General features: G+C 37.9%; 1 protein-coding gene across 7 annotated transcripts in view; it reads left to right on the top strand.

The window, feature by feature from the left end:
- Positions 1-13,847, top strand: part of RTTN (rotatin) — a 149,992-nt gene that overhangs the window by 85,518 nt on the left and 50,627 nt on the right. For all 7 annotated transcript variants that reach the window (XR_013345173.1, XM_077810486.1, XM_077810485.1 and 4 more), the window contains 3 exons: positions 2,002-2,073; positions 7,243-7,435; positions 9,194-9,276. Coding sequence is in view for 6 of the 7 variants with exons in the window: in XM_077810486.1 (XP_077666612.1) it covers positions 2,002-2,073; positions 7,243-7,435; positions 9,194-9,276 (348 nt within the window). In the remaining variant the exon portion in view is untranslated. The remainder of the gene's footprint in view (positions 1-2,001; positions 2,074-7,242; positions 7,436-9,193; positions 9,277-13,847) is intronic.

Below are 13,847 nucleotides of genomic sequence, written 5' to 3'. Positions count from 1 at the left end.
TAGTACTAGACCCAATACTAACCCCTGTGGGACACTACTAGATACGCCCTCCGTTTGGTAGTGAGTCATTGATAACTACTCTGAGTGTAGTCTGTCAACCAATTTTGCGCCCATCTTATAATCATTTCACCTTGATAGTATTTCCCTGATTTGCTCATGAAAATATCATGTGGGACTGTGTCAAAAGCCTTACAAAAATCAAGATGTATCAGGTCTACTGGTTCCCCTTATTCCTTAAGCCTGTAATCCTGTCAAAGAAAGAAATTAGGTTGGTTTGCCATGATTTCTTCTTTACAAATCCATGCTGGCTATTCCTTGTAACCCTACTGTCCGCATGGTCCTTACAAATTGATAGTTGAATATCAATATAAAAGTTAGACTGACTGGTTTATAATGTCCTGGTTGTCTTTGTTCCCCTTTTTGAAGATAGGTGCTATGTTTGTCCTTTTCCAGTCCTCTTGAATCTCACCGACCTCCATGACTTCTCAAAAATAAATTGCTAATGATTCTAAAATTGCTTAAATACCCTAGGATGAATTTCATCAGGACTTGCTGACTTGATTACATCTAACTTACCTAAACATACTTTCACCTGTTCTTTCCTTATTTTCGCTTGTGTTCCTTTTCCCTTGTTGTTAATATTAATTGTGTTGAGTATCTGGTCAGCATTAACTTCTTTAGTGAAGGATGAAGTAATATAGGCATTAAGAAATTCAGCCTTCTTGAAATGAATCTATAGGTTTGTTCTGATATCTCAGCTCAGAGCTAGACACACTCATCCAAACGGGGCTGAATCTGTGAACCATTTATGAATTTAATGTAACACACTTCTCAATTTAAAATGAAATAATAATTTTCCTTCTCTGTTTTCCCTGTAGCCATAATAAAGCTTTGAACTGCATGAGTCACCTTCTATTGAAAAATAGAGCTAGGAATGTTCAGCCAATCGTTTATATCTTTTAGTTGTGTTGAAAGAGTTTAAAATAACATCTGTAAATGTCTTTTCAGTTTGCTTCAGTGACCACAGTGCAACCAAGATGTAGTTAGATTCAAGCTTTATAACTGAGTTTTAAGACATTAAAAAACACTTCAGCCAAACATTTACTTAACAAATTACCTATTCCAAATAAAACCACTTGTGAGCATTGCTACACAAAAAAAGCTTTCAAGGAGTTTAAACCTCTCATATTGTAAAACTTAATGCTCACATCATCATAGAGCTGTTGGGATCATCTTTTATTGTATTTTCTAAAATGATTTAATAACACTAGATAGAATTATTTCACATTTTATCATTGAACACATTGTTTAAAATATGCCCTAGATATTTAAAGGGGAAAACTTAAGTGGCATTGGCACTGTGTTGTTTGTGTGGCAGCATGTGTTTGGTGCTGCACAAAAAAAGAAAGACACTGTCCTGCACCAGTGATCTTACAATATAAACAAAAATAGTCAAGCACATAAATGCATTGAGGGTCATTGTTGAAGGACTTCGCTGAAGTGCAGTGTCTTAAAAAGAGTCAACTTGAAATCTACTCATATTTTTTTAAGTTTAAAGTAGTTTGTTTCTACACCTGCCCCAGACTTCCTCTGCCTTTTTTGATGTGTTTACAATCTCATTTCCCTGTTCTTTTAAAATATTTTTCTCTTTACTGCTGCTCTGTAAAATCTACACAAACATTATACAGGGAAAACAGTTAAACTGCTGTACAAAATGCTTTTAGTTTCCCAAAGTAAAGATTTTTTTTTCCTCTAATGTCTTTGTTTGAGTAGTTTTAGGTGTTTGTGATTTTTAAGGTGACTGTGTGCCTTTTAAACTTTCTAGAAGCTTGAAATTTGAAACAGCCTCAGTAATATTTAAGGCAGCGGGGTGACTTGCTGCTTAGCATATCAGTTTGACCTATGCTTTTGCTTTTAGAGTGCTGTTGGATCTGGTTACTTTGCTTTGTTTAGCTGCTGCAGCAAGATGGCAGTATCGATGCTTTCATTTCTTTTTTTTAGGCTGCTTTTATTCTTCAGAACCTTCTTGTAATCCCAATGCTAACTGAAGAAGTGAAAGATTGTGCTTGGCAGGTGAGTAACTACATTTTAATAAGAAAAGTCCATGTGGTAGAAGTAGATTAATTGAAATTAAAATAATTTTGCATCCTCAGATATTTATTGCATGTAAGTATAAGTGAAAGAAATCATTCTGTGTAGCTGTCAGAACTGATTCAGGTATTTTTCAAGAGAAAAATATGAATATTCATATTCTTTTCATGTTTTCAGTTAGAGTTGGAGAGAAAAAAATATCTTTTTGTTTAACTATATGGAATGCAACATACAAAGTGTAGCTGATAGTGATATTACGTAACATGAGTAATTCAGATTCCTTGAGACATATTAGTAATTTGTTTTGGCCAAACTCAGAATGTGATATTACTTAGGTAGGGGGGAAAAGACCCCTTTGGGCATATATTTTAATACATTATAAAACATCTTAAAAGTATCAGTAGGTGGAAACAAAGTAGTCATTTTTTACCCCCCCTCCACATCACCCCCCCCAAAAAAAAAAGGGGGTGGGGATCATGCTGTGTAAATAACCTTGGTCGCTCTTTTAAAATTTAAAATTTCAAGCGCCTCTATATATTCCAGCTTGTGGGATATGGTACGCCTGGTGTTGAGATGTGGAACTGCCTTGAAAAGCCATGCTCATTAGTGGGTGCATGAGAGGCCTTGCATGAGGGTGATGTCCTTTCCCTTCTCTGTTGAAGGACTGCACCCTTCAACCACCTCAGTTCTTTGCCATCATCAAAGAGAGTGAGCAGATCTCACCTTTGTGTTCTTAGACTAGACCTTCCCTTATCCTAGGGTAAGATTTTCTTGTAAACATTTAGAGTGGCACAATATAGAGTTCTTCCCTTGTCCCAGGGGTCTTTAGCCCCTTAACAGGACCATTTTGAGCCCAGAACCACATAAGGACTTCAAGAGGTACATTTCCTACCTGGTGATCATATCAAAAAGAGACACTCACATTCAGTGCCTTCTGTGGCTGGGTGAGACCTACTTGGAAAGTCAGTATGCATTTTATATGCCTTTACTTGCTGTGCCATAAGAGAGAGATATGCTTGAGGCTTCAGTCCCATCTAGTTCTCAATGTATATAGCCTGGTACTCTGATGGGCTCATTGGGGGTGCAGAGACCAGCCTCCGTGCCAGCGTCTTGTTACATACGACCCAAGATACACTTTCCACTTTGGCTTCAGTGCTGCCTTCTGTTACTGTCTTGAAACCAGAATCTCTTTGGCCTTATATTTAGAGCAAAGCCCTTACCCAACACCACTGGTGCTGGCTAAATCTAAAGCACAATCAAAGAACAAACCATCATTGCCTATTAAGTTCTCAGTAGCCTTGGTGATACTGGAGAAGTGCCCATCTGAGCACCTACTCCTTATTTTGAACCATTGAACCTGTCTAGCACTGACTCCTCTGTTGCAGCACCACAAGCCTGCTCAGGACTCATTTGGATAAAAAGGAGAAGAGGAAGCATATGGCCCCACAAGAGAGGCAAAATCAGAACACAAAAGAGGAACTGCCATTTCTTTCCTCTTCTGTACTCTGACCAACAAGTGATTTGAAGACATAGACAGCGGTACTGTTGCCTCTTCTCCACACTCCTCCAGATCCAGATGTCATGACACCAATTTAACTTGGACCTCTCAAAAGTTTAGATTCTGCTAACACCTTTGATTTCTCTGTTTTGAGAATCCCCTGACTCAAACACAAGACACCAAACCTCTTCCTTTGCCTCAAATCCACACATCATCATACGGAGGCCCTCTTCAATTACTCATGTAGCCATATGTGCAGCACTTGTCTTTTGGAAGTTGCAAGAAAACATCAGCACTGGTGCTAATAACTGGTACACTCTGTTAGTACCAATGCCCTCATCAGCACCTGTCTCTCATTCTGCATAACTATAGCCTTCCTTGTCTGCACCAGTCCCCCAGATCTGCAGAAAATTCTGCCTATATCTCAGGAATGGAATTGAAACTCTATCAGAGGGACCCTGCAAGACTCCTTTTTTTGAGGCACATTCAGATGACACCTCACAAGAGGATCAACAAGGATTGAGGAGAACATTCCTATCTCTTATCTGTGGAGGCTAGAATACTATCATTGTAGTGTGTCCAAAACCAAATCCACTTCATTTCATTACAGCTTTTAGGGGATGAGAACATGAAGGTAGACCCTCAAATATGGCCCGTTTTAGTCTTTGTATATGACCGTTAAATTTAGCTGATGTACTTTTAGGCCTGGTCTACACTAAAAAGTTAGTTGACGAAGCTACATCACTCAGGGTTGTGAAAAAAAATCAACATTCCTGAGGAACATAATTAAGCTGATCTAACCCCCAGTGTAGGCAGATCTAGCTTGATGGAAGAATTCTTCTATCTACCTAGTTACCTCCTCTTGAGGAGGTGGATTACCTATGCCAGTGGAAGAACCCCTCCCATTGGCATAGATAGCGTCTACATTGAAGAGGTACAGCTGCAGCATTTCAAGTGTAGACAAGCCCTTAGAGAGTTGAGAATTATAATATGAAGACATTTGCAAGAGGTAGCCATTGTAACATTTTAATATTGGTTACAAAGATTTTCACAAAAATGCTTTGTCTTTTTATAAAAGAAGTTTCAAAGGCTTAAAAGTAAGGTGTGAAAGAATCAAATCACAATATTCCAAATGAGGTATAACAAATTTGTAACTTCTAGTAGTACTGATTTGAGTTAAAGTAATTCTTATTAAGAAACGCAATTTAGCTGAAATGTCATTTGTCACTTAAGTATTCATGATGAAAGATATTATCAAACAAGATTTCAAGGTAACTGGTTGAGTTAATACAGTTGAGAGTCAAGTCACCAATTTAAAATGTAAAATTACTACCAGGATTAAACTTCGTACTGGAAAAAAATATAGCTTCCTCCTCTCCTTGGTGTCAAGTGTAAGGTGATTTATCTGTAAACCATCTAACACAAGAACGTTCAAAAGAAAAGCTGACAAAAGGAATATGGAGGGTAGTAGGGAAAAGTGTCATAGGCATGCAGTGCATTAAGATTTTTATTCCTGAGGCAAACATTTAAAAGGTTGTTAATAGAGAATGCAGCCCAGATTTTGGATGTTAATGTTTATTGCATAGTTAGTGTAGTTATTTTTCTTGATGGCAGCAAGCTCTGTCTCTCCCATGTCTTTAAAATGGCAAAACAAACTTTTGCCATCGGTAAAAATCAACCCATATAATTTGATGTTGTTGGATCACAACACAGTATGTTATCTCAAGGTTGTTGAAGTCCGTGCATGCTGTGAACATAATTGGTGAAAGACTTCAGTGCTTTTTAGCACACCCCTGTGGCCATGAATGGCTTGGGACAAGGTTTTTAAACTGGCATAGGCATCTCTGAATATCAAAACTTGAACTCAGTGTCATCACATGCATTGTCTGCAAAATTCCCTGATTATGCAGAAGTTGTGGTTGATATAATTAATGCATAGTGCTGATAGCTCTGTGCATATGGAGTGCAACCCTGTAACTCATTGTTAACAATTTATACAAAGCAGAGAAGTGTTTGTCAAAGTAACTGTTGCATTCTTATTGTGTTTCAATTGGTGCAAAAGGCAAAAAATGTTGATTATTTGGACAGTTATGTATTGATGCTACATTACGCACACTAAAAAGAAGAAAAGGTACTGCTGGGTTATTACTCAGGATAACTTTATAACCCAGAGTATGCTTTGTCCTTCTAGTTTGTTACCCACTTGTTTTTCTTCCAGTTAAGCTTAAATTCTGCAGAAATTGATACGTTAGGGCCTGATTTGAGTCCCATTGATGGTGACAGGAGTCTTTCCATTGACTTAAATGGGCTATGAATCAACTTCCATGCCCTTTATATACCAAATAAAGCCACCACCAATGGCAAGTTGTTTTTTCTTTCAAGGAATTTTTACAATAGTTTCTCTTAAAGCAACGTGAACTGCTATTAGGACTTCTTTTCAGAGTAAGCTTTTCTTGTAATGTGCTTTGTTTGAACGTTACTCAGTGTGAGTTCCATTGTCAAGTAATTCTTAATTATTTTTTATGGTAAGTTCAAATTAGGTCTACTGAAATCTAGTTGAATGTTAAGTTCATTACATATCATGTTGGGAAAATATTTTTAATCTAAGAAGTCACTGTAATAGTCTTAGATTGGAGACAGTCCTGTTAAGTCTTTCTCAAAAGGTGTAACACAAGTCTTCAGATTTATTTTTTTCTAAATTCACTGCCTAAAAATGAGGGCTTTAGAAACTTCTTGGCTTAAAATCATTCCCTATCCCTTCTTGTAGCCTTATATTTATTTAGCTGTGTCAGATTTTCTCTTACTGTTCGGTATATTTTATTTTCTGAATAGGTTTATATTTCTTATTGGATTGGAATGAATGGATACATCTTAGTGTTTCTGTAGCTTCAATCAGTGTCTAATTTGTTCAGGATACGTATGTTTAGGGGCAGAGAAATTAAGTATATTAGAGTGCTGTGAAGGTGCAATGTCCTTTAGTGGATCTGCTGTCACCCCTGAACTCTTAATATTATTTTTATTGTTAAAAGTAAGGAACTTTCTCGGTAAAGAGTATTATGTGCATTGTAGCATATGCCCTCTCAGTGCATGGTTTAGCAGCAGCATCTATTGGCTTCTGAGCCAAGATTTCTAAGATTCCTTACGTTATTTTAGCAACTTCAGCTTTGCTCAAAGCTACTCCTTTTTCCCCTTTGAAATGAACTGTCAGTCGCTATCCATGAACAGAATTAAATGAGAAATTATAACAACTTTCTAGAGGCTTATTGTAAAGCTATCTTGATGATCTATACAGGATCAAACACAGATTGAGATTCATACTTATAATTAGCCACCAGAAGTCTAGCTGTTTAACGGTTAAGTTATTTTAAAACAACCAGTTTTTTTATTACTACTTGTGATTTACAAAAAAGTCCTAAAACTGTATTCATTTGTGATGAATGCTTACAAACCCATACAATGTGTGACTGAACACGTTGCCATGATACGGAACATGTTTGTTTGTTTATTTTAGTTAAATATAATTTATATGGTGAGACTTTTCTTCAGATAGACTGTATAGAAAAGTTTTGGGCTTTGTTTCCGCCATGGGGGAGTATGTTTTGTAATGCAGATTCCTGTAAAGAAATACATTTTGATTACCCTGGTTTCCTCAGGGGCCTTGTGTACATGATGAAGAGTCTGGTCTGTCTCAGATAGGAAAACCTGCCCTTCAGGCTCTATTATATCATTGCCACTTCTATGAACATTTGAATCAGATGGTGAAGCACTGTTACCTAGGTCGATACACATTTGATTTGAATTGTTCCGTGGGAGAAAGCTGCATGGCAGAGAAAAATGGCATAAATGGTAAGTGACATTATTTATAACTTCATAATAACTTTATAATAATGCTTTTAAGCCAAATGCTCTTCTAGCTTGGAATTCACCTGTATGTGTTTTTACAGAACGTCGTGTTTATTCATTGCAACTGTCATTTTAAATTGAATGTATAGTTAAAGTTAGAATTGTTGGTCTCTTAAAGATGTAAGAATGAAAATTTCAGTTCATCTACTCCAGTATCCTAGAGACAATTATGTATTTTGTGTATGTGTTCGTAGAAGTTATAAATGGAAAATACCTGTTAGATCATCCAGTCCATCTTCCTGCAAAAGGTAAAGATGATGGGAAAATATTTAATTTAACTTTTAAGAGGTGTGACTTTGCAGTACAATAGCAATGAGAAAGTTCAGAGAGGCATTGAATATGTGGCCGGTTCTTAAAAGTAAAGCGGCCTTCATAGCCTCTTGAGAAGACACAACTTGTGTGTCTTAAGGCACCTCCCCAGGGACTCTTTAACAGAGTGGTGCAATTCAGACTTACTCTGATATATGACATAGCAAGGAATGTTGTGTGGCGAATATAGGATATTATTCAACGCCTATGGAAGTAAATTCTCTTTGTCCTCAGTGGGTCAATGATTGAACTCATACTGTTGCAAGACAGGAGAGGAGAATTAGCTATAACTCCATATATAGGTTGTCCAAAACCAGGTTTGACATAGTATCTTTTTTTTTACTACAGCATTGCACGGACTCAGAGAATGCATGGCTAGGATCTCAGCAGTGAAATGATTATACATCACCTTGAAATTACTACTCCTTGAGCTAATTTCCAGCAGGACAGCACCCTTACATTAATGTACTTAGAACTGTTCTATACCACAGAAAGATGCTCTTCAATCAGAAACATAGTTTTGGAAAATCTCTGTCTAAAATCTTTTTAGGGTCATTGTTGACTCACTACACTTCCTCACATTACATTTCTTTGTCATTTTTCACAATAGGTTCTTCTTGGCTTATCCTATCTAGATTTCCTTAAACTATTCTATTAATTCCTTAGTATTTGATGTGTTTTCCTTACTTACACTCTACAGTGACTTGAAAGAAGTTCACCCAAGGTGCAAAGTATCTGTTTCTCAGGAAAGAAAACCAAAACCTATCTTGGACTCTTGCTGGATTTTTACTGCTGCAATTTTTAGTATTTTTATATGTAACCATACAGCCTTGTGCTGTACAAAGCTAAGCAGAATTGGGTTTGGTAATTATTTTCATGAGAGACCTCAAAGGAAAGCCTTCTGTAGTACCATACAGTATATTGTTGGTGACATAGTATGTTGCACTTTTCATTCCTTGGTGAGCATAGTATGTTGCTCACCTTTCCTCTCTTTGCTGGAGTCCTAACGGGTGTTGGGGATTAGGAGAAGTGGTGGAGGGAACTGAGGTGGTTGGAGCACCAGGCCCAGTTTTATAGCCCCGCCCTTAGAATATTGGCATATGCCAAAGGAGGGGGTTAAGAGGGACTCATGTGCACTCCTGTGGCCACTGCTAATAAAAGTTCCACTGTCTGAGCTGCCTCCGGCTGGCACATCCCCTAAGTGGGAATAAGCAGATCCTGTCTCAAAGAACTCTGGTTACAAGTGAGTGACCTTCATTTGCTTAGTAACTTTATTTTCCTGGTTGATTATACCCACCTTCCTTTCCATGCTTTCTCTACCTTTCCCCCCATAAAAATAAAATCTTAAAACAGAATAGTTGAAAAGTTAGTTATTATTTCCTCTTTCTGCAGATTTTGATGACTCTATTAATCTTTGGAGAGTTCCATCCAGTCAAAGCCAATCTCCGAGTTCTCAGTCAACATCTGATACTATGGTAAATACCAAAGTATTGCATGCATATTGCATTTAATATTGTTTATATAATATTTTCAAGAAAACAGACAGTAATGTAAATGCTAAAACTGTAAAAATTGCAAAACTAAGCTAAACAATCATCAAGCTGTACACTTGTTTAGTTTTAGTAAATTGAGTAAAACCTCTGCATTTAGTCACGTATGCAAGTTCAGAAATAATGGCTTAAGTTACCCAGTTACATATGCAAGTAAACTTCAATTCTAGAGCCTCTAAATCTGATGAAGTTTCCTAAAAATTATGTTGTAATTTGATCTAATGAGTAAATCCAAATGAAGTTGTTCCTAGCTACTTTTTACTTTGTCCAAACTAATGGTTAATGGTTATGCCTCAGCATAACATGTCACAAAATCATGACAATGTGTCAGAATATCATTGTATGCAGGTGCAAAGTCACAACATCTTTTGGGCCCCCAAAATGTTTTTAGAATATATGAAAATTCCACAAGCAGTGTTTGCAAGACACAGGACATTAGCAAATCTCTTTCTGGCTAGAAGAATGATAGCTGCAGTACAAGACTTCAAGCATATATTATCCCTCAAGATATTAAATGTAAACCAAGAGAAATTGAAATGGATCCTCATGGCTGAAAGAAGGGATTCATAGGATCTCTGAAAAGGAAAAAAAAAATCGTATAATGTTCATATATTACCTGATGTAAGTTTTACATGTCTTGTCTACTCAGGATTTCCCAAATGATAGGTCATGACTCCCCAGAAGGTTTTGAGATGTTGCACAAACATTTTAAGTTTAATAAAATGTAATTCAGTAAACTTAAAACGATAAAAAATAAATACAACAGAAACCCTTTAATGATATGTACCTTGAGGTCACTGTATTGTTATAACCTGAGCACTTGAGGTGAAACTATCTGTATGAGGAACTTAGATACCTTATTATCTAGAACTTCCAAGTAAGCTTGCATTTCAGACAACCGCCAAAAAATGTGTCCAAAAGTATTGGCGAGACCTCTCCAAAAAGATTCAGATCTGTTTTGAAAGCAGGGACGTTCGTGGTACCGATAATGGAATTAAAGGGGCACTTGGTCCACCTTGTAAAAAGACTTCAAACCTGAAAGTGAAAGATGGTACCATATTGACTGACAGGCAAAAACAATTTGACTGATGGACTGAGCATTACAAAGAACTCTATTCAAAGGATGCCATTATCTGTGATACTGCTTTAGCTGCCATTCCCCAGCTTCCAACGATGTAGGAGCTGGACAAACACCAACTCTTGAAGATGTAGAGAAGACTATCGAAGAGATTGTGCCTAGGAAAGCTTGTGAGTGGCATCTGTGCACTTCTGCATGCCTGTTGGGAAGAAAGCCATATACCCTAGGATCTGAAAGATGCAAAGATAATTATATAAAAATAAAGGGGACAGGGCAGGCTGCAACAACTATCAAGGGAAATCTTTGCTCAATGTGGTTGGCAAGGTGCTTGCAAGGGTCCTGTTGAAAAGACTCCAAGTCCTTGCTGAGAGAGTCTACCCTGAGAACAGTGTGAGTTCAGAGCTGGATGCTCCATTCCTGACACATCCTTCACATTGCACTTGTTGCAAGAAAAAAGCTGTGAACAGGCACCTCTCTATCTAGCATTCATTGACCAACAAAAGGCCTTTGACACCGTTAGCAGGAATGGCGTCAATAAGATCCCTGTTGAAAATTGGCTATCTACAAAAGGTGCTCTCCCTATTCAAGGAGTTCCACGAGGGAATGAAGGTAACCATCCAGTATGAAAATGAAACATCATCCAAGTTTAGTATTGATACTGGTATGAAGCTGCGTCTTAGCACCCACTGGCTTTGGTATCTTCTTTTCTATTCTTCTTAAGTATGCCTTTGGAAATGATCGATCTGGCATACTAATTGAATTGAGGATGTACGGCAACTTATTTAACATCAGATGATTCCAGCATAGAAGGCATGACACTCAACTTACTATTTGGGATCGTCTTTTCGCAGATGACACTATACTCATCTGTAATTCACCCAATGAACTGCAGGTCATGGTGAACAAGTTTTCGATGAATGCACCAAGTTTGGCATGGTGTAATCAGTATAATAAAAAACAGTTGGCTCATTACGGAGTACCACATTCCACCTAAAATCTATGTCAATCATGAGGCTCAGGACAACATGGATCACTTCTGCTATCTCAGCTCAATTCTTACCAATTCGTAACCTGGATAGGGAACTTAATGCTAGAATCAGCAAAGCTTCATTTACCTTTGGCAAACTTACCTCACCTATTTGGAACAACAGGTTGCTAACCCTGAACACAAAGGTGGCTGTTTATCAGGCTTGTGTCCTTAGTACCCTCCTTTACGATTGTGAAAGCTGGTTTACGTACTCCAAGCAGGAGCAAAGATTGAGCAGTTTCCACGTCCAGTGTCTTAGAAAAATCTTTGGAGTTACTTGGAACCAAGTGGATCACCAGTAACGAGATCCTTGAGAGAACCAACCTACAATCTATGCAAACTGTGCGGGACTTTCACAGGCTTTGCTGGTTGGGCACATGCCTCAAGATCATCTGCTGAAGGCTGTGCTTAATGGCCAATTTAAGAACTGCCCACAACACAGAGGAAGACCAAAGCTCCGATACAGTGACAAGGTGAAATAAGGCCTCAAGAAATTCAGCATTCCCACTGAGAAGTGGGAAAATCATGCCCAGAATCGTTCAGTTTGGGGAAACCAGGTTAAGACTGGTGCAGCCACTGCAGAGAGCCATCAGAGTGCCCATGCTGAGGCCCACAGGTGAGCCAGGAAGCAGAGTATGCTTCAACCTCCATCTGGTGAGTGGACCTGTAGCCACAGGGGAAAGTTTGTTGCTCACATGTCGGGCTCTTTTCCCATACCATTGCTAAGCACTGCTGACAGACCAACTTTGTTGTGTTTCCTTTCATCTATCAAGATGTTGGACAGCCATCACCAGATGTGAATCTTTAAATTTGACCTTTCCCTAATTAAAGGTACCAAGAGAAGATTACTCCAAGCCCAACAGTTGTCATGCTTTCCCCATCACACCTGAGAAAGAGCCTAGATGTCTTAGTTGGTGAGGAACTGCAGGAGCATTTATGTACAGTGCAGATTATGTCTTGCTGACCCTAAGTAACTGAGAGTTGCCAGCTGGTAAACCGAATACAATGCTCTCCAGCAGGAACTGTTCTTTGATATTGTAATAGAAATAAAAAAAAATCCAAATTCTTTTCCAGAGTGCTAATCTTTGTAAACTGAAGCTGCTTTTTGTGTCAACTGGTTGAACTTCAATATTATTTATGAAGGCAACTACTGCCTCTTTTTAGTGAATCTTTAGATCTGTTGGGTATTTTTTGACATACTGAAACATAATGGTGTTCTTTTTCCTTTAATGAATAATGATGGTTTTGGGTGCCACGTAATTCCTACTTTCATTAAGCTATCTTACGCCAAAGACCTTGTTAAAATGGGTTCCTAATGGTCTTAAACAAGAGTGTTATTAAATTATTGTAGTTATTTTTGGTTTCTCCTACTTTTGACCTACTTCTAATGTAGAAATCATAAGTGCTTTCACTCCAATTAATCAGAGAAATTGACTGTTACTGAGAAAACTAATATAATACCTAGTTCTTGTATAGCAATTTTTCATCCATAGAGCTCAAAGTGTTTCACAAAGGAGATAAGTACAGTTGTCTGTATTTTACAGATGGAAAAACTGAGGCACAGAGAGGTGAAACAATTTTCTCAAGGTCACACAGCAGGGTAGTAGCAGAGCTTGAAATAAAATTCAGGTCTCCAGGGTCCAGTCCAGCTCTTTGACCTATCTGTTTGTTCACACTGCCTCCTGGAGCAGGATCATATATTGTAGGATCTCTCTGGATTGCTGATTTTATACCATATCTGCATCTTTAGTTTTCTATCAGGTTATAGGATGGATAGTGGAAACATGTAATTTCTACTTCTCAGAGGAAGTGTTTCCTTTCAGCAGATAGAGTATAGTAGTCAGAGTGTGGTGAAAGTACTCTTAAATAAGACATTTCTTTTTAACATTCCCTTTAATTAATAATATCACTGAACACAAGTGACAATTGTGTTATTTTTATTTGATTATCTTTATATTATAGTATTAGGTGTCCAAAGACCTCGATCAGTACTGGGGCCCCGACATTCTCAGTGTTGTACAAAGAGATAGGAAGTCACAGTCCGTGTCCAGGAGTGCTTATCATGTCAGCATGACCAGTTTGCAGTAACTTTTACAGAAGGTGGCGCAGTTTGAAGAAACTAAAGCCATCTCCAAAATGTGGCCATAACTTTCAGTGGTGACCATCTTTCCCAAGGGATCCTTCTCATTATTTTATAAATGTGTGTTTATGCTCTGGATCCATGGCTATCAGAGTGTTGTACAGTGAGGTGATTTAAACCTGGGATGGAGCTCTCACGAGAACTGATTATTCAAGGTCTGTTAGGGCAATGCCAATAGTTTGGGGGTGTGTGTGTTAATACTAATGGTAAAGAAAAAACCCTTAATTGGTAAGTAATGGTAGATGAAGGAA

The sequence above is a fragment of the Eretmochelys imbricata genome, chromosome 2 (assembly GCF_965152235.1).
Source record: "Eretmochelys imbricata isolate rEreImb1 chromosome 2, rEreImb1.hap1, whole genome shotgun sequence".
In the NCBI taxonomy this organism is placed as follows: Eukaryota; Metazoa; Chordata; order Testudines; family Cheloniidae; genus Eretmochelys; species Eretmochelys imbricata.
Note: the sequence above shows the minus strand (reverse complement) of the source record. Positions and strands in the feature narration are given on the sequence as shown.